We start from the raw sequence: 22,208 nt of genomic DNA on the forward strand, positions 1-22,208 counted from the left end.
CTCCATTTTTAACAAAATTTTTAATCATTTCAAAAATGATTGAAAATTTTAACCACTCCATATTTGTGAAATGATTGAAAATTTTGTTAAAAAGGGAGGCCCTAACCCTAATCCTGTTAACCACTCCATAAGCTATTGATTGTTATCAAAACAGAAATTTACTCGTATTTTAACTTTTTTTTATTTAATGTTCACTATTTCAACTATTTGACAAGTAATGATCTAAAAAACTTACCTAATTAAATTATTTTCAATTTGATATAAATAAATAATCAAGCACTAGATAATTCAAAATGGGCGGAGTTAATTTATTAAAAGTACATTATGATTGTTTGTAAACATGGACGATACCATAGGAGTACCTATCTCCCGTTTTACCAAAACATCCTAGTCCTAAAGTCAATGAAGATGCTTCTAACTAAAACCGGGATAATGTCAGTAATTGCAACTTTGACATTAACAAAACTTAAATAGTTCACAATCTGGGGACAATGATGATGAAATTATACCAGTTGTTAACGAAAATAAAAAAAAACTTAATTTGTCCACAAAAGCAGCAAACAATATTCACATTAGAGAATGTTCAGGCAATTCTAAAAAAGAGCTGGGCTTCAAAGCAATTGATCTACCAATTAAAAAATTTATTCTCTAAATGGGTAATCTCAGTTTCTGCAAAACAGATGACAGATGTTATTGCTGATCATCTAAAAAAAATTTGGCATCAACTACATATTTTTATGCCCAATTAATAATAGATAAAGATGTTGCTAATGGTGATCAACCCAACATTATTGATGGGGGTACTTCTTTTCGCTTGTGTATACATACACTATCTATACTATACAATAGATAGTGTATAACTGTATGTATACCTAGTTCAAACCTAAAAAAAAAGCCAAATTTTTAGATCCAGAGCACACAGTTGTATGTGACTGTATTTTTAAAATACAAATTAATCGATTTAATCAAACGATCGAATTAATTGACTATGCGTCTTCCAAGATTCAACATAACTTGGATAAACAAAATGTTTGTAAATGTCATTTTCAACACTCATTATCTAGTAAACTAAAAAACTAAAATAAGAGAACACAAAATGAAAGAAGCATATAACCGTGTTTGCTAACAAAACCAGAACTGTTGCTAGCCATATTAAACAAACAATTAGCCAAGTTTATAACAGAATTGTTAAAATGTTGATAAACCTCTTACAAAATTCATAAACATTTCTTTTATTAACACGACAACGATGGTAACGTTCGCGACGGTTCAAACTCAGGTAACCATACACTTAAAATACCTACAGGCCCTCGAACGAACTCGCGCACATTTTTAGTGCGCTTTAGAGTCTGGTCTTAATTAGTTTCAAGGAGAGGCCTAATTACTAATATACAGCACTTTCTTATGGGTTGAAACAGGGATATGCAAAAAACCTTAATTTTTTCAACTTTTAATTATTTTTGGTAATGTCGAAGGCCGTTATATTTATTCTAATTATGTGATTAGTTTCCATAAACAATCATTCATCAAACTCATCAAATTTTACAATTTTCACATTTTATAGTTTATTAATAAATAATTTTTGATTTTTTTTAATTTTATTATTTTTAATTATTATTTTATTAGATTTGTATCATGCATTTGTATAATGTTTAAGCTTATTTAGAATCTTTTATGAGATTGTCGTGCTTGACAGGTATACAGGTATATTTTGTTGATTTTTTGATGGCATCCAGGGCAAATCCAGATCTTTGGGGGACCTGGATTTGATTCAATTCTGGCTTTCAGGAGAAGGCAACGAAGCAGGATAGCCAGAATGGCCCGCTCCGTTGACAAAAACCCCGTGTACATCCAAGTGGAAAAGGTTTGTTGCAACTGTTTGTTGGATCGACTGAAGCTAAATGGGATGATTTCACCGCTGAATCTAAAGCCAGTTTTTTCCAATCTTCTCTGGAGTACCATCAAAACTTTCAGTGGCAAACCAATTCAATACTCAAATATCGCCATCAATTTCAACAACAGATCAATAACCAATAACCTGCAAATGGCCAATTTATCCAACAAACTGTTCACCTCTGCAACAAAACATTCATCAAACAAACAAAATAGAATAGGCAACAAAACCGTCAAGAAACTTCCGCTTGACGATCACTCTACCATCACACCTAACCATGTTGCAGAAGCAATTAGAACATCAAAACCGTTCAAAGCAACAGGACCGGACAACATGACAATATTTCACCTAAAGCACCTAGGCCCAATGGGAATTTCCTTCCTAACTTACATTTTCAATGAATTCCTACGAACCTGTAGGATACCAGAAATTTATTTTTAAAAAAACCACTGATCACCCCCCTACTAAAACCCGGCAACCCAGTTAGCAACGCAAAATCATATCGTCCCATATATCTACTTTGTCCGGCGACCAAAATATTTGAAAAATGCCAACTGCCGATCATCTCAAATCATCTCACATTAGCGAGCCATCAACATTGTTTTCGCCCACTTCACCCAACAACAACAGCTCTCACTACGATGGTTACCGACATCGCAAACGGGTTAAACTAGAAAAGGCCAGCTCGTACAATTCTAACAGCACTGAACTTCACAAAAGCCTTTGATACCGTTAACAATTGTACCCTAATCTCTGACCTCCTACTGTCATCGCTTCCCCGGTCAATTGTCCACTGGCTTTCAAACTATCTGTACGGACGTTCCGTCTCAACAGAGTTCCATCGACAATCATCAAAACAGCGTACCATCCGTTCAGGAGTACCTCAAAGATCTGTATTGTCACCAACTCTGATTAACTTTTACGTCTCCAAGATTCCAAACCTGCCTCAAAACATCAAAATTATTTCCTATGCAGACGATTTCACTGTCTACACTACTGGTCCGGATGCAGATAGTCTGACCCACCGGCTCAATTAGCACCTGCCGTAGCTCTATGATTTCTTCAACAACAGAAACATGGAGATTTCCACCTCCAAATCCACAGTCACTTTTTTCACATCCCACACATCACAATATCATCACCATCTTTCAATCAAAATCAATAACAATCTCCTTTTTCTTGAACACAACCCTAAAATATTAGGTCTCACTCTATAGGCACGATGCTTTCTTTTTTACAACACCATAAAGAAGCAGCATCGAAGATCTCTAAAAAAAACCAGTATTTTAAAGGCACTCAGTGGTACTACCTAAGGTGAGGATAAAGAAACTCTTCTAAAGACCTACAAAACTATCGGTCATTCAACAATCGAGTATGCCTGTTCTGCCTGAGCATCACTGACGTCAAATTCAAGTTTCTCCTGTCTCCAACGCTCCCAGAATGCTGCATTACGTCTGGTTACTGGTTGCTATGCCGTCGCATCAGGACGGCACTTGCATTCAGAGAGCCAGATGTTAACCGAGATGTAGCATTCAAAGCTAATAGCCTCACAATTTCTCCTTCTCCAATGCTATAACCTAAGCCAGCCGTGCCATAATATCATCATACAACCTCGTCCTAAACGGGACATAAAGACCACTCTCCTCTCAAAATGGTCATCAACAATGAATGCGGTTTTATCAAAAATAATCGACGATAATACTTTGAAGACAGCTTTAAAAAGCCTACATATAAACACTGTCGTCGTTATTACTCGACGGATGGCCCTTCCAGCACCAAAAATAGATCTTTCAAAAGAATTACTTCCAAGGGTTATCAGACGGACCCGTTGTTCCGATTAATTATAAACAAGTCAAGAAATTTGTTTCTCTTCTTTTAATGTCTTTCAATATTAATATCAATTAATTAAAACGATCTACGTGACAAGAAATTAAGCAGGTTATGGGACCCAGATAACGTTTTTCTTAATTAATTGATTTGACGAAAAAAATTTAGAATAAAGAAATATCTGAAGATACTTTTTTGAAAACTGAAGTGAAGAAAAAACACGTGCTTCCTCATTTTCTGAAAGTCGATATTTTGGTTCTAATTAAAAGGTCAAATTGAAAGACAAGGAAGAAATGGATCTAACAAAAGTGCAAATCAAACACCTAGAAGGCAAAAGTAATTGGTTGAACTGGAAATCAAAAGTTTGTATAATTTTACGCGGCATTCCTGATGCAATGGACGTAGTAAATGGCAAATTAAAAGTTCTAGATGAATTAATCGATTACTCAAATGAAAATGAGATAGCAAAATATCAAACTGCTTTGAACAGATTCAATAAAGCAGATTGAAATGCTATGACAATTCTGTCAACCAACATGACCGATGAAACGTATGAAAAAGTTAGTTCATTCAGTAATGCCAGAAAGGTTTGGTTAGAACTTCATAGATTGTATGATGAAGTTAATGAAGATAAAGCATACAACTTATGCATGAAGTTCTTCAGTTATAAAATGGATGAAAGTGATGATGTTGTCACTCATGTTACAAAAATCAATAATCTTTGTAAAGATTTAAAGGTCGAGTTAGGAAAAGATGAATGACTTAATATGTCAAATAATTAAAACTGACTGATGTGTCAAATAATTGAAACTTTGCCAGAAAAGTATTTTTCATTTACTGCAAGTTGGAGATTGTTAAACAAGACTGTAAGAACAATTGAAACACTCACATATCAATTGTGTAGCTATGAGAGATTCTTGGAAGACAAATCTGAAAGTAATAAAGTTTTATTTGTCAAAGCAACAACTGAAAAGTCATCTCAAAACATGGAGGGTCAGAAACAAGATAAATTTGTCAGCAAATCAAAGCGGCTGATATGTCATTATTGCAAATTGCCAAGTCACATTGTAAGAAATTGTGAAAAATGGCATTCTGATGAAAATGTTCACAACCGTAGTTCAGTTTTATATGATGAAGAAGATCAATATGATTGTTGTAATCAAAAGACTAAAAGTATGGTTTTACGTGACAGGAATAATACCAAAGAGCCATCTCGTTGTGATCTTTTTATTATGTCTGCATTATGTGAAATACTTGAACCAGAGAGCTACAAAAATGCCATTCAAAGTGATAAAAAAGATGAATGGTTTAAAGCCATGAACATTGAAATGCAGTCATTAAAAGAAAATCAAACGTGGGATTTGGTAAATCTTCCAAAAGGCTATAAGGCAATACCATACAAATGGATCTACAAGGTAAAACACAATCCAGATGGTTCTGTTGAACGTTTTAAAGCCAGGCTAGTGGTAAAAGGTTTTTCGCAGAAGAAGGGAATTGACTATGAAGAAACCTATAGTCCTGTGGTGAGAAGTTCAATTATAAGAACACTATTAAATGTTGCTGCAAATGAAAAGATGTCACTCATGCAGTTTGATGTGTCAACAACATTTCTATACAGCAAATTAGATGAAGATATCTATATGGAGCAATCTGAAGGTTTTAAAAATAATTCAGGAAGAATCTGTAAACTTAAGCGAAATCTTTATGGACTTAAACAAACTCCAAGATGTTGGAACCAACGCTTTGCTGAATTTAAGAAAAAGAGACATTTCAAACAAAGTGATGCAGATACTTGTTTGTTCATTAGAATACAGGGAGGAAAGAAACTCATACTTGCACTGTATGTTGATGATGGACTAGTTGCATGAACTGATAAAGAAGCACAAAAAAATTTAGAAAAAGAATTAAAGTCAGAGTTCAAGATAACATCTAAACCTGCAACATATTGGATTGGATTAGAGATTAATCAAAATGAGAAGGGAAATATTAAAGTCATCGTATACAAGAATGAAAAATTTGGGAAGAGTCAGTGTAAATCCTGTACAACTCCGATTTCAAAATCTGAGAAGTTCGATGAAAACAAAAATGAACACGAGGAAGTGAAATTTCCTTACAGATCAGCAGTTGGAGCATTGATGTACTTGATGACGGGAACAAGACCAGATATTGCATATGCAGTTGGATTAGCTTCCAGAAGTTTAAAAAAATCCTGCGAGTTCAATGTAACACAAGTAAAGCAAATTTTCAGATATTTGCAAAGCACAGCTGATGTCAGTATTATTTACAAGTCTGGTCAAAACAATACACTTATAGCCTACAGTGATGCCGATCATGGAGGAGATAAATCTAGTGGAAGATCGACATCAGGTGTGATCTGTATGTTTGGAGGAAGCGTGATCAGTTAGTTTAGCCAACGTCAACCCTCAGTTGCGATTTCAACTACTGAAGCAGAAATCGTTGCCGCAAGTGAAGTAGCTCGTGAAGTGATATGGCTCAAACGATTGTTGAACGACATTGTAGATCTAAAGAAAAAGCCAGAAATTTTTGTCGACAATGAAGCAGCAATTCGTTTAGCACACAATCCAGAACTTCACAGAAGAACAAAGCACATCTACATTAGACATTTCTTTGTCAGAGAAAAAGTTGCAGAAGAAGAAGTTTCAGTTGAACGAGTTGCGATAAAACTTCAAGTTGCTGATGCCCTGACAAAACCAATGGTAGGACCAAGACTAAAGAATCTGATGTGCGCGATGGGTCTTTAGAACATTTAGGTTAAGGTCATCTAATGTTTTAAATAAAATGAGAAGGTGTTAAGTTTTATGTTTTATATTAAAACATTATGATTTATGATATACATTTATTTTCTTTGGACCAAATGTTCTTTCCTTGTATGTAACTTCAATTTTTCCTTTTCTGTTGATCCGGTGGATAATAAACAAGTCGAGAACGTTGCTTAGTTTATTTCTCTTCTTTTAATGTCTTTCAGTATTATATCAATTAAACGATCTACGTGACAAGAAATTTAACAATAGTTTCACGAAATTTGAACCGGAATACTTATTAAACGGTATAAAGTCAACTATCACTCCATATGACTTACCGGAAAGCGATTTATCTGCAGATAGAATACAAGCCGGTCGAAATTCTATACAAAATTTTGAAATAAACAAGAAAAGGGTTGATAAAAATCGTCAAGAGTACGAATTTGAAGTGGGCAATCAAGTCTATATCCAGAATGGGAGTAAACTTAATAGAGGTAGAATGGACAGAATAAGAGTTGGTCCGTTTAAAATTCTTAGTAAGATTTCACCGTCGATCTTCGAAGTAGACTGCGGAAAGAAGAAGAAGGAATCACATTTTTTTCACTTTAATAAATTGTCACTTTATGTACCTCAAAAAGTGACTTGAGGGAGAGAGATGTAAATTATATTTCATATAATTATTTATGTATTTCTATTCTGTGCTTGTAAATTAGGTTTCATTACTTTGGTATTATGTTATATATAAATGCAAATAGCACGTGGTTATATTTTATTATTGTTGGCTTTGTAAACGATCCTGGAATTTAATTTTTCTACTTAGATTAATAAATCAGGTTATTCGAAAGCAAACTTATATACATTTATTTTCTTTGGACCAAATGTTCTTTGCTTTGTATGTAACTTCACTTTTCCCTTTTCTGTTGTTCCGGTTGATAATAAACAAGTCAAGAAGTTTATTTCTCTTCTTTTAATGTCTTTCAATATCAATTAATTAAAACGATCTACGTGACAAGAAATTAAACAAAGTTCACTTTACAATCACTGCTTAATGCATCCATTCATCCCATCACAATGGAAATCCAGCCCAATTCATCCAATTCCTAAAACAAAATAGCCATCATCACCAATAGATTATCGCCCAATATTTATCACCCCCATACTTTTACGTATTCTAGAAAAATTTATCGTTAGATCATTCATCTATCCATGTTTCAACCATCTATCCATCAAATCACTATTGATCAGTTTGCATTTCGCCCTACAGGTTCATCTGCATCCGCCATCTTCTCTCTTACTTCTACAATAACATCTTTCATTAAAAATAATAATTATGTTCACCTTATTGCTTTCAACTTTTCTAAATTTCTTCTCACTTTCAAATTGGTAACTTAGCTTCTCTTTCTCTACCTGACAACATTTACAATATTATAATAAATTTTCTTTCTAATAGGAGTCATTCTTCTTTCTTTAGCTTTACTCTTTAATCTACTCTACCTATTAATTTCAGCGTAGTTCAAGGTTCTGTCCTTGGATCATCTACCTTTATCATCAATGCTTCTACTATCAAAACTTTTAATAGCTCAAATCACATTATCAAATACGCTGACGACACCAACCTTGTCATCCGATCTTCTAACTCAAACGCCATCCAATTAAAATTTGACTCATTAACTACATGGTCAAAACCATGCAATCTGTCACTTAATCTCAATAAATCATTCGAACTCATTATTCACAATAGTTGGAGGAAAATAATATTAACTCCAGAACACCCATCAATCACTTGAACAAGTCAATTAAAAATATTAGGCATCACAATCCCCCCACACTTAATATAGCACCTCATATCAATCACATCATCACAAAGAGCTTTCAAACATTTCACGCACTCAAGACACTTCGCTCACATGGTCTCAGAGGCATCAAATTATTTGACATTACTGAATCACTCATAATCTCACGCATCAAATATGCACAACAACAACTTCAACAACTAGAATTTCTCATCAAAAAATTATCTACCTGCATCAAATCCGTCACTCAGATATTCAACACACTCAATTCAAGACTGTCCAAAAAAGTGGAAAATAACAACAACCAAGTCATCCATCTTCTACCATGGAATTATATAATTCAATATCTTCTACTACCGTCAATTAAAACTACAACACACAACCTTCGTCAACGCAAGCATAACTATCAAGTCGCCAACCAATCTACATACCAGGAAAAGACCTTCATCACAAGACACTTCAAACATATTCACACTCAATAAAACTTTATCATTCACACAACTAGTTTTTATTTATCGATCACCTCACTAACTCACTAAGTCATCATCTAGTCAATTAACATGCCTTTTAATGCCATTACTGAATTTTATTGCCAATTTATTTTATTTAATTTATTTTACTTTCATTGTTTAAACATTTTTCTTTCTCCGTTTTTTATTTATTTATTTACTTAATCGTTTAATTTTATACTACTGCCTTGCATGCTGTAACAGTTTCTGCGTCTGTCAGATCCTGATTGTTAAAAAATAATTAAAAAAAGGCAAAATGGCAAATCCGATAAAATGCACTTAAACGTAAATTATTAATATATTTTTTTTCCAGAATTTTATTCGAAAAGAAACAGGAGATCATATATACGAAAGCATGTGCTGACCACCTTAACTAGTTGTGCAACAATATGAGATACAAATATAAACATTTTTAGTATATCGATAAATATAAATACACCCAATAATTCCTTTTTTATAACTTAAAGTAAGTAATATTCAATCAGATGTAAAACATTTAAATAAAACACGACAAAATTAAACAAAGAAAGCATCATACTTACATTGATCTGCATAAGTTTTCTATATATTTTTTAAATTTATTATATCCGGAAAATTTTTTCTTACCTAGTTCCAAGGAATTCCAAAGACGAATTCCTCTTACCGCCCAGTATCTAGCATTTAAATCAGTTTTGCAAGTCATTGGTATCAACAAACCTTTTTGCCTAGTGTTTGTTGACACTGTTTCAAATGAGCCTAACATGTTGAACTCAGCATCATATAACACTCTATAAACGAAACACAAGGTTAGATACCTATTAAGCTGTTCAATACTGAGGATACTATTATCGGAATATATTGCCAGTGCATGATCAAGGTGTTTCAGAAAAAAAACAAACCCTAACGTACGTTTTTTGTACTATTGTCAATGATTTTATTAAATAATCATAAGAAGCTCCCCAAAAAACATTTCCATATAGGAGATATGGATAGATTAGGGAGTAATATAGCATTAACATGATTTTAGTACCTAATTTATTGCGTGATCTATAAATAATGCCAGTAATTTTATATAATTTGCTTACCAACAAATTTATATGCTCATTCCATTTCAAGTCAGACTGGATAATAATTCCCAGAAATTTAGCTGACGAGTTTCTGGATATCATGTGAATGGTTAGGCCAGAGAAGATATCATTGTTCGTTTTGATTTTAGAGCCAAAGACTAAATAGCAGGATTTTTCTGAATTCAGAACCAACCTGTTTCTAGTGAACCAGTTGGAGAATTTAACCAGTTGGTTATTCATTTCAGAAAATAGTCTTATCGGGTCTTCGTCAGACAAGAATATAGTCTTGTCATCAGCAAATAAAATAGTGGTACACACATTTATAAACAGAATAAACAAAAGCGGTCCCAAGATTGAACCCTGGGGAAATCCAGAAACTATTTCCTTGGGCAACTATTCAACACTTTCAATACAGACATATTGACACCGATTGTATAAGTAAGACTTGAACCAGCTCAGTACTATACCTCGAAAACCATACTTAGACAGTTTATACAATAAAATATTGTGGTCAATTAAATCGAATGCCTTGCTTAGATCTATAAAAACGCCTAAGCTAAGCTTCCTTGAATCATAATTATTTATGAGAGTCCCATACATCATAGCAATAGCCTTCTCAGTTGATGACTTGGGAACGAAGCCAAATTGATTTCCATTAATCATGCTGTGTTTAGATATGTAAGACCACATTCTATCAAACATTAGTTTTTCAAAAATTTTTGAAAATACTGATAGAATCGATATGGGTCTGTAGTTGCCATATTGATTGCAATCACCACCCTTGAAAATAGGTAATACCTTTGCCAATTTCAGTCTATTAGGGAACTGGCCAACGAGGATTGATTTGTTGAATAAAGTGGCAATTGAACCAGCTATGGGGTAAATAGTACCCTTTAATAATTTAGTGGATAAAAGATCACTGTCAAAACAGTTTTTTAGTTTTAGTCTATTAACAATCATTATCACCTCATCAGGCGATGCATCGGTTGAGAAGAACGATGGAAAATCATGATCCATCATCATCGAACTGTTCAGATTAAATTTTGCAGTGTTAAGACAAATAAGTCTATTACATTGATCAATAAAAAATGTGTTAATTTCATTAACTCTATTCAATTTTGTTAACAACGAATCATTACATTTGAATAGATGTGTTTTGTCAATTTTTGGTCTTAATATTTTATTTATTTCGGACCATTTTTCTTTAGACGTTTTACATTTTTTAAACTTATTGTCATAATATTCTTTTTCTTTAACTCACTTTAGTTTAATAAAATAATTTTTTGATTTAATATATGCGTTTTTATTCTCTAATGTAGGGTTACATATATAAAACCTATATAAAGAATTCTTGCGCAAACTGTAGTTATACAAGTTAATATCCATTCAAGGTTTTCTAAAGCGGTCCTTTTTGGAGACTATTGAACATGCAGTATTAATACAATTCAAATAAGTTAGAAAAAAGTTTTCATAATCCGTTTCTAAGCTGGTATCATCAGTCAAAACAGGCCAAGAAACATTACCAAGAAGTTTATTTGCTAATCTCACATTTTCTTCCTTCATTACAAGGTTGTTGCTCAATTTATTTTGTCGACCTTCGGTCAATATGCTACATGTTGAAAACAATCGTTCAACGAAAGCCTGCGAACATGGCAAGGCCAGTATATTTGGAGCAATACCAGAAAGAAGTGGCAAGTCTGTCTTTTTGCTCCATGCAACAATTGAATCTTCATCTTCTGGCAATAACTGGCTATTAACTTTAGATATATATCTGTCTATTTCTTCTTCTACATCAGAATATACACTCAATAGTTTATCTGTTCGGCTTTGGCTGCACGTTGGCAAAACTAGACTGGTCATCAGCTTAAAACGTTTCGTCGGACGTTGTTGCAGGTCCTGATCAATTTGAAGTTGATTGCTATCTTTGCGATTTACATTTATTTTTTGAACTATATATTTTTTAGCCATAGATAAAACAGCAGAGTTAACAGGCATTAGCAAAGTCCAGTTGTATCTCAAGTCAAGCAATGTTGCCGCGGCTGGTAGAACTTTAAATTCTGGTGATGTTGCATCTCGGACATAACGAAACAGACTTGACAGTGATTTTAATAGTGCTGCAGAACATGTTTCAACAAAATTAAATAACGAATCCTCCAAGGGTTCATTATTGATTTCAGTCAAGCTCTGACAATTTTTTAAATGTTGCCCTAAATCAAGAACTGCCGGAAGCACATATGACAATATGTTTAATGTGTCTCTGTCATTAACTGCTCCATCATTGAATCAATTTTAGCTCTACCTGTATTACATCAAAATTATTATAATTAATGTAAATTGTATTTTCAATTTATAATATATTATAAATAACTTTATATGCTGTATTTGCACTTACCTGGTAATTTAAACTGTGAATCCATGGTATTGACAAATTGTTGAAACACTGGACAGTCAAGTAAGGAAAGTGGCAAACTTGTCTTTGCAAACAGATCAACGACAGCATCAAGTTTATCCTTATAAACTTTTGAGTTTTCATTATATGCATTAATTTTATCAACAAAAGTAGCAATTTTAGATTGCATTTTCTGATTTGAACCACTAGCATTGCAGATTTTATTTGACAATTTATTTTTCACTTTTTCTTTATCTTTGACTTTATTAAAAGCATCAGAATGAAAATATTCTAAATGAGTTTTCAAATTTGTTGCATTTTTTTCTTTCAAAGTCTTACCACAAACTCTTGAAGCTGAAGTGCTTTGTGAACTTGATGTGCTCGAGATTTCACATAAACAGGTACTCCTATCTGTAACTGAATCATATTGAAAATATTCCCATACATAACTCTCCTGTCTACGACCTGAAGCTTTCTGCATATACAAATTTTATTCTAAATCAAATTATATGTTACGAATCTACTGCAACGCGATGTTTTATATCGATTGTAAAAATGGAATCTTGTTAAATTTTATTTACCAAAGATCATAAATGATTTAAGATTTCACCATATACATTGAATAAATACATTGGCCCCCTAATTTATTTGCGCAGTCCACCTCGTAATGTTAAAGATATGAAAATCCATCCTTACTTCAATTAACATTTTTGAGTTTGTACTTCAGTTTTTAAATCTTTTCTATTTCGTTTTTTAATAAGTTTCAGTTTTTTAATTTTTTTTAAGTTTCAGTTTTAGTTTCAGTTAACTGAAATTTATTTTATCAGTTAACTGATATTTCAGTTTCTATTACAGTTAACTCCAACAACACTACAATCCTGTTAAGCTAAACTTAAATCGTTTGAAACCTTTTGCTGTTCCTAGCAAGCTACCAAGTTGTCCAGCTTATCTGAGCAGTCCAAGGATACCTCAAAGATCTACCCGTGCTTCTGCGGCATCTCGAGTGGCATTAGAGTGAATGAAAGATATGGAGTTATTCAGAATCTTGTGATGGAAGAAGAAAAGGTAACTTGTTTTGATGATTTTGTTGAGAAAATTAAAGACACTTTAATTCCTGAAGGTTATATAGGTATCAAAATGAACACTCATCTGTCATATGTACTAATTAATAATAATAAAGAGAAAGAGCCTCTCGACATTACTTTGTCAATTACTGTAGTGAACGACTTAACAGTTACCATTTATAAAGATGTTGGAAAGATTTCCGTTGAAATAGGATTATCAAAGTACAAGCATTTGTTATCAAAAGAAAATACTATTAATAGCACTACACATTTCTCTAATCTGTTAGCTTTTTTGAAGAACACTTATAAGGAAGATGAGCTCTGTGAAGAGGAAGTTTGTTCTATTATGAACAAAATTAATCAATTATCGGGAATAATTATAGAAAAGGGCTGTTTGGGTGACTTTGCACCATTGTTGGAATTTGTAAAGGCTCAGCTAAAGCTGACTTTAGTCAAGAAACAAGCTAGAAAATATTCTAACAAACTACTAACTCTTTCATTTTTGTGGCAAATGACAAGCCCTAAGCTCTATGAAACTCTAAAAGAATTGTTTATTCTTCCTAGTGTTCGTAGAATTCAGCAATTGTCTTCTGTTTTTGCTGAAAATGTTGAAGATCTTAACCAACCTTACTTAGAAGCAAGGTTGAAAGCACTCTCTGAGTCAGAAAAAATTGTCATGTTGATATGTGATGAAATTCACACAGCAAAGCGACTGGAGTATTTTAACGGGTCTGTCTTTGGTTTGACAGAAAATGGAGAAGCTGCTAGAACTGTTTTGTGTTTTATGATTCAATCGCTGTGTTGCAAATATAAAGATGTTGTAGGATTGAAAGCGGTTGCTGGTCTTAACCCTGCTGTTTTATGCCATAATTTTGAGATTGTTACAACCAAGCTGAAGAGATATGTCACTTTGCTAGCTGTTTCTATGGACAATTTATCTACAAATAGGTGGGTACATTTAGCCTTAGTCTTATACAAATAATTTTATTTATATATTTTTTAAGGTCTGTTGATTTTCTATTTTGAGAAATTAAATTATTTGATTATTACAGATCTTTCTATACCGAGCTTTGCAGTGGAAAACTAGAAACATCGTGCATGCGGAATGGCCAACAAACTTTTCTTCTCTTCGATACAACACATAATTTCAAAAATATCCTCAACAGCTGGATCAATAAGAACATTTTTTTGTTACCTGACCGTACTGATGTTGATGATGGTGAAATTCCAAAATTAATTGCTGACTTCCGTCATGTTGAAAAGTTGTATGCTACTGAAGAAATGATGCACTTAAAAGTAGCTCACAAACTGACAATGGTCAGTCTCAAACCAAATAACATCCAACGAACTTCACCTGTTCATGCTAAAAGTAAATCTAATAATTTCAATAGATCTATATAACAACAATTTTTTAAATTTATGTATAACTTGCAGGTATTTTTTATAATTCAACTGTGGCTGGTTTGAAGCTGTACAATAAAAAAGGATGGAATGACACTGCAATGTTCTTAGAGTATATAAAAAGACTGGAATATCTTAAGAGTCAAACATTCTTTTCAAGGTGAAGTCTATGTTTATATGTCTAGTTACAATAAATTTTTAAAAATCTCTGCTAGTATAATTATTTTTTGTATTTATAGAGTGATTTCCTTTTGCTTTTTGGTACCATTTTTATCTTTAATTATATTCAATTGCATAATAAACTTTAAAATGTGATTTCATTTATTTGTATCTCATGATTAGAAATGGCTATTACTTTGCATTTCATTAGAGCTACATGTATATTTTCTTGATAAGCTTTAACCAATTCAGATTTTTGCTAAATGTTTGTGTATAATTTGTTCAGGAAAACACAATCTAAACAAGTACTTGGAAGCTGTCAGTTCTCCTACTGATTGGCAGTTAAAGTATCTACTTGATGCGGCAGACTATTTTGAAAGGTGGAACAAAAGCACAAAGACCCAAACTTTTACAGCCTGCGTGCAAACGTTTAGAGGAATTTCACAACTCTGCTCGTATATTTTTGAAAACTATGATGAAATTACCTACTGTCTTCTTGGAAAATGGACATCTGATTGCATCGAGGGGCGGTTTGGTTGGTACCGCCAATTCAATGGTGCCAATTTCTATATAAGTGTGCGTCAAATTATAGAAAGTGAAAAAAAAATTCGTACTCTAACTGCTATAAGGTCAGGCGTATTTGAGGAGCTAGCCTTTACTGAAAAAACTGTTCCTTCCGCTACTGTAGAATGGACGTGGTTGCGTGACGAGCTGGCAGATGATCCTACTGATCTTGATCCAAAAGATATGCTGCCCCTCATATACACCTCTGGGTACATTGGAAGGTCGATCAGTAGAAAAACGAAATGTGAGTCTTGCAAAGAAAATCTGGGGGACCGCTTTTGTGACAAAGAGAATTCTGGAGAGCACACAAAAGTCATTGAGCTGCATGACCGAGGTGGATTGTCTGAACCTACAGAATACTGCTTAGCTGTGTGCTCTGCAGCATTTTTTTTATTTCAATGACCTACACTCAAAAGAAAATCTTCTTCAAAGGTTTATGGCATGTTCTTCCAGCAGTCAGCATGCCGTGTTTGAAGCAGCGATAATGGACAAAATGACTTCCTTTACTTGTGCGACACCGTTGTGCTCAAGGACACGAAACTGCGCACCTCATGGTTCGCAGTTTGTTTAATTGTATGTGTAAAAATCTGATTAAGAAAGCTAACAATGCTGATTGTTCATCAGCATCGTCACCTACTCTGCGAAAAATAAGAAAACTTCAGAATGAAAGCTCAAAGTGAACAGTTATTTGAATGAATGGATGTACTTGTCATGGTGTGCTTGTGAATGTGTTTTTTTCATGAATTTAGATTTGCAATAAAAGTCTTACAATAAACCGAGTTTAGAGTTTGGTCTATCTTGAATAATTTGCTTTTAGTATTTCAATCATTAATAACTTTACAGTGGATATGTTGATGCTTTTGGGTTTGCTTCTTTCACATAAACCTGTACATTCGCTTCTCTTATAGCTAAGAGTTTATGAGTATCAGTTGGTAAAAGTACTGCAACTGTGCAGATATATATAATCAAGCTTCTAGAAAAATATACAATAGGCCTCCGATTGTAATGCGCGAAAAACGCTTTCACTTCCCGGTCACTACGTTCCCTAATATATATATATATATATATATATATATATATATATATATATATATATATATATATATATATATATTAGGGTAGTTCAAACAAAATTTTTTTTAATATTTAAGTGCACACCCCCTATATTTTTTCCTTAGCTGAAAGTTAGCATGTGTGCAAAATTTCATTCAATTCTGACAATATTTAGAGGTTGCTCAATGACATTCAGTTTTTCACCATATTTAGCATATAAGCGAATATTGGTCAGTGCTACAATTTTGTGTTTAATGTTTATTTTGCAGTAAAATGAACAACATTCTTGTGAAAATCATGTAAGATTTAACAGTTCTACAAATTTATACTCAAAATAACAAAATATTCAACACTAAACAAACAGTTTTCACAAGGTAAAGGCAACTTGATTATGCCAAACGAAAGTTCAGTACTGTTAATCTTTGATTGAGAAACTGAAATTAACTTGAGGCAATTAATGTACTCAGTTTATGTTTTTCTGTTAATCACTCATAGTATGTCAGACTCAAAACATAGCAGCAGCTGCTTGAGCACTGGCTAATGTGCGCTTAGAGGAGTCCGGAATACGTATTCGATTGTCCTCCACCACCTGTATCAGTTTTTGCAGTTCTGTTTTATTTTTGGTTATAGACTGGTTAAAATTTGTCATGAGTGCCACAGTGCGTTCTGCAGTGTCATTAACGACCTTAAGTGACTTCACAACATTTGCTACTTTTTGAAATAAAGGAAGATCATTCCATGAGTCTGGTTCAGTTTCACGCAAGATAGCAACATCCATTCCAAGTGATAACAATGCAGCACGAGATGTACCTGATACCAGATCATGCAGTGGTTTGCTTTTCACCTGTTCCAGTTCAGTTGCAGGATATTTGACACCTCGCACACTCCAGTCAGAATCTACTGCAGTCATTGCTTCCACAATCAACTGCTTCTCAGCATTTGCAACCTTATTTGAGAACAATGACAGCCAAACCATTTCTGTACCGAGATACCACAGATGATTCTTCAACTTTTTTGTGGCAGCACTTGCTACATTCTTGTTGTTTTCAGAGTATTGTTCAATTCTGCTCAGAAGTTGCAAGTCATTGACTGGTGCATCACTGGGTATTAGGCACAACATCCATGCTGGCACATATATATGGGTTGCAAATAGGCAGAATTCAGTTAAACTTTTTGTTTCAGTTGCTGTTAGCTTGAATCATTGCGGTAGATCACTTTGGCCATCCATCTGGCCATGTGATATGCTCCAGGAACACGGAAATGGTACTTGCCATCAGTCTGCATTGGATAACCCAGCACTAAGAGACAGAGTTCAACCAACTCCTTGTAATCCTCTCGTGGGATGTATGAGCTGTCAGCTGAAAGAAAACATGTCAAAGATGGTACTATGTCAGACCGCATCATCTGTAGCAATGAGTGGTTCATCCTGTCATCATCAAGTGGCTTGTGGTTTGACTGATTTATATTTGGCCAGTAGGCTCAAAATCTTTCAAACATTCCAATGTTGGGGCCACGGCTTGGACCAAACAGAACTGTGAAAACTTCACCGATTATCAATTCATGTACATGATGACGACAAGCAAAGTGCAAGAGATTTCTATGGAGCAGTTTCTCCAGCAAAACACATGCTCCACTTGACGTCCCAGTATTGGCAGCAGTAGTATCAAAGCACATGCCTATAATGTCTTCACTAACGTCCCATAATTTGAACAACTGAAAAGTTGCATTGGCCTGTGCTTGTCCCGTGCTTGATGCAATTTTAACAATTCCTAAGATTTTCTCCACATTACAGCCAGTCACAACTACAGCCAGTCTATCAGTTCTGGAGTGTGGATCATCATTCATGATCTTTCCATCCCAGTGAACCAGAAGGGGGTTTCTGTCACGATCCTGAAATTGTTGACGAATACTGCTGTCAACGATTGATCGATGTTGCTGACGTTTACGATGAACTGTGGAACGTGACAGAGATGTATCCCTGATGTCTTGCCCACTAGCTTGTGCAATGGCTGCTGCTAATACTGTGAACTTTCTATCTGACAGGTTTATTTTATCCAGTGCTGAAGCAACATCTGGCGACGACAACATATCCTGCACAGTTCGTGTTTTTTTGCTGGCACTGCTTGACAGACTGTCTTCTACTTCACTGATCTGCTTTTTGTAGTACACTGGAATTTCAATTTCATAGTTGTCCTCTGTGTCCTGCTGTTCACTATCACTGTCATCAGAACTAGATAAATGTAGTGAGGTACTTTCTGTCATCCGCTCCTGCTCTCGCTCTTTTCTCTCTTCTTCTTTGCATTTACGTTGTTCTGTGCGCTCTTCTTTCTTGGTCAGGTCTTTATCAATGCCACTCATTTGCATTCGTCGACTGCCCCTCTGGTCTTCAAGAAATTCTATATCTTCCTGAATTCGGATGAGCTGCATGGCGTGTTGGTGAGCAATATCAAACAGCATGTGCTCCTTTTCTTCAAATTCCTTCTCTCGTGCTCGTTGTGCTTCACTTTGTCTGTTTTTGTTCTTTTTTATTAGCTTGTAGTCATCAACTACCGACTTTACTTTTTCTACAACATGAGTATGGTAGGTTGTTGGTATTCTAGCCTTGTTCCACATGTCCATGACCTTATCTGACGACAGTTTTGCACTTTCAGGTACAGTTTTCTTTTCTACTTGATGATAACAAAAAAACATTCTCAGGACATCACCTGTTGTAGGCAATACATTTACTGGAAGTTCACTTTGTAACTGTCCAATCAGCCATATGTTAGTCATGCTGCGTGTTGTAAGAGCACCACAGTTTGAATTAGAAGCCATTTTATACGTAGTTAAATATGTACAGTATCGGTATTTCAAAATCACCTCAAATTACTAGTAAATCGACACAGTTAAATTATGCAGATATTTATCCTATTTTACTTTTTGCTGACAACAAATAAGGTGACCATAGAATATTTAATAATAATAATGCATTTTAAAATATCTAAAATCTATGTTTTGAATTAAGTAAGTAACCAACTTTTGATACTTTTCCAGTTATATTTGTATTTGGTTTCGAAATAATGAATTATCACATTTTTATATAATTTTGAGATGCATGAGCAGCCTCTAAATTTAATTTGATTTGTCTTATTTTTGGTTTGTAAGTTTTTAGGACCCAATGGAAACTTTTCAGAGGGTGTGCACTCAAATCAGACAAAAAATTTTTTTCCCCATTCAAATGTGAACCACCCTAATATATATATATGAGTCGACTTGTATGTACAAGTACGTGAGTTTATAAAGGGTGAGAATTTCCGACTTGCGAGTTCCGTGTAAAATAATGGAAAGTGTAATTCGGGAAAGTGTAGAAGATCATGTTTTAAGGAATAACATTATAGTAAGACAACAACAGGGTTTTGTTAAGGGTAAATCATGCACAAAAAATCTACTTGAAACTCTTGATTTTATTTCCTATAATTTGGACAATTCTATTTCAGTGGATGTAGTGATGTAGTCCTGCTTGATTTTTGCCAAAGTATTTGATATTGATAATAAAATTTTTGTCAAAGTATTTGATATTGATAATAAGATTATTAGCTAAATAAAATGCTTATGGAGTAAATGAATTGGTGTATAAATGTATTGAATCGTTTCTTAAAAACAGAAGACAAAGGCGAAACTATTTCTGACTGGGTAGAAATTTTTAGTGGTGTTCCTCAGGGCTCTGTTATTAGTCCTTTACTCTTTATTCTCTACACCAACGACTTACTAACTAATCTGAAAAATACAACAAAACTGTATGCAAATGATACCATATCGTGAGAGCAATATCGTCAGATAACGTGTAGTCGAACTTCAATTTGATTTGAATGAGGCTCGGATCAGGTAATAAAAAATGTCCACTGTATATAAATGGAATACTCCTTGCTGAATCTTGTTAAGTTTTATGTTTTATATTAAAACATTATGATTTATAGTATACATTTATTTTCTTTGGACCAAATGTTTTTTGCTTTGTATGTAACTTCACTTTTCCTTTTCTGTTGATCCGGTGGATAATAAACAAGTCGAGAACGTTGCAAAGTTTATTTCTTGTCTATTAATGTCTTTCAATATTGTATCAATTAATTAAGCGATCTACGTAATAAGAAATTTAACAGGTTATGGGACCCAGATAACGTTTTTCTTAATTAATTGATTTGACGAAGAAAATTTAGAATAAAGAAATATCGGAAGATTCCTTTGTGAAGACTGAAGTGAAGAGAAAGCACGTGCTTCTTCATTCCCTGAAAATCGATATTTTGCTTCTAATTAAAAGGTCAAATTGAAAAGACAAGGAAGAAATGGATTCAAAGCTTCAAATAAAGCAGTTAAGTTGCGCAGCCGATTGGCCCATTTGGAAACGTCGTGTTCGAGATTTCATGGACTACCATGAGGGCGCACTTGATGTGATTGATGGGAAGTTGTCGAAACCAGAATTACTAGAAAACCAAACAGAGCAACAGGCAAAAGATTTTAAAAATAAATCAGATCTGTTTAGAAAGGTAAACAGTTATGCCAAATCAGTAATTGCAAATGCAGTCACAGAAGATACATACCAAAAGATAATGGACAAGAACACAGCGTTTGAAGTTTGGGAGGAATTAAAAAGAAATTTTGAAGCGTCAACTAAGGACCAACTGTTCCAAGTTTGTAGCAATTTTTTCGATTTCAATTGGATAGCGGATGTAGATGTATTCGGCCAAATTGCAAGATTGAAAACTTTATGGAATGAATTAAACAGTGGGCTTCAGGCATCGGGAGAAAATAAACTACCAGAGCTGCTATTAGTATGCAAAGCGATGCAGATTCTCCCAAATAGTTTCCAAAATTTCAAATCAAGTTGGCTAATGCTAGGTGAAGAAAAGCAGTCGATAGATGATTTAATCACTCATCTCTGTGCTTTCGAAAGAGAGATAAAGACTTTCGACACAATCGATAAATCATCAAGGCAGAACGCCTTAGTTGTAAATGTTGAAAAGCCAAGTTTCAACAAATCAAGAGATTTCATTAGAAGGACAAAACCAGTTGGTACCTGCAACTATTGCCATAAACCTGGACACTGGGTTAGGCAATGTAGAAAGTGGGTCAGTGATGGAAGACCTTCTAAAAATTCCAAAAATGTTTCAGCGACACCAAGAAAAGCATATGATGAAACATCAAATGTAGTTTTGCGCACGTCAGCCAGTAATCAAACACTGAGAGACAACACTAAGTGGTATATTGACAATGGAGCAACAAAACACCTAACGAACAATCCAGATAATTTTGTTACTTTTGAGAAGTTTGTCGCACCATGTTCTGTTCAAGCTGCAGGAAAAGAAGTTCTTGCTGCTGTGGGTAGAGGCGAAATAAATATGCTGTCAACAGTAAATAACAAACAACAGTATATAAAACTCTCAGATGTCTGGTATGTTCCAAATATAGGTAGAAACCTGTTTTCCATATTAGCCGCACAAGATAAAAATTCAAAAAACAGCAAGTTTGAATCTTATGCAACCAAATGTCAACTCAGTATAAAGAACCGAGTGGTAGTACAAGGGACAAGACGAGTAGATGGTTCCTTGTATGAGGCAAACTTGATTTCATTAACTCCAAATACACCGGCTGAAGTGAATATAGTCAGTGAAAATTCAATAGTGCAGCTCTACCATGAACGTTTGGTCATCAAGATAAACGTCACATAAAGAATGTTATAGAAAAAGAGTTAAACATTAAAGTTCATCTTG

The 22,208-nt window shown here is 34.1% G+C and overlaps 4 protein-coding genes across 4 annotated transcripts; 2 read left to right on the top strand and 2 right to left on the bottom strand.

Moving 5' to 3' along the window:
* Window positions 1-293: 293 nt before the first annotated feature.
* On the top strand, window positions 294-9,149 carry HELRODRAFT_174238 (hypothetical protein; the record flags this gene model as incomplete). Its single annotated transcript, XM_009020781.1, has 4 exons — window positions 294-330; window positions 1,737-1,864; window positions 8,351-8,584; window positions 9,099-9,149. 4 exons carry the CDS (start codon window positions 294-296, stop codon window positions 9,147-9,149), a joined length of 450 nt encoding a protein of 149 aa, XP_009019029.1.
* A 2,068-nt stretch (window positions 9,150-11,217) lies between these two features.
* HELRODRAFT_174239 (hypothetical protein) lies at window positions 11,218-12,701 on the bottom strand (the record flags this gene model as incomplete). Its single annotated transcript, XM_009020782.1, has 2 exons — window positions 11,218-12,050; window positions 12,224-12,701. The coding sequence occupies 2 exons, from the start codon at window positions 12,699-12,701 to the stop codon at window positions 11,218-11,220; spliced, it is 1,311 nt and encodes a 436-aa protein (XP_009019030.1).
* Window positions 12,702-13,270: 569 nt separating this feature from the next.
* HELRODRAFT_174240 (hypothetical protein) lies at window positions 13,271-15,979 on the top strand (the record flags this gene model as incomplete). The annotated part of the gene is made up of 4 exons (XM_009020783.1): window positions 13,271-13,926; window positions 14,451-14,601; window positions 15,097-15,742; window positions 15,825-15,979. 4 exons carry the CDS (start codon window positions 13,271-13,273, stop codon window positions 15,977-15,979), a joined length of 1,608 nt encoding a protein of 535 aa, XP_009019031.1.
* Window positions 15,980-16,966: 987 nt separating this feature from the next.
* On the bottom strand, window positions 16,967-19,275 carry HELRODRAFT_174241 (hypothetical protein; the record flags this gene model as incomplete). The annotated part of the gene is made up of 3 exons (XM_009020784.1): window positions 16,967-17,497; window positions 17,677-17,887; window positions 17,957-19,275. 3 exons carry the CDS (start codon window positions 19,273-19,275, stop codon window positions 16,967-16,969), a joined length of 2,061 nt encoding a protein of 686 aa, XP_009019032.1.
* Window positions 19,276-22,208: the final 2,933 nt, after the last annotated feature.

Source organism: Helobdella robusta (assembly GCF_000326865.2).
Source record: "Helobdella robusta unplaced genomic scaffold HELROscaffold_29, whole genome shotgun sequence".
Lineage (NCBI taxonomy): Eukaryota > Metazoa > Annelida > Clitellata > Rhynchobdellida > Glossiphoniidae > Helobdella > Helobdella robusta.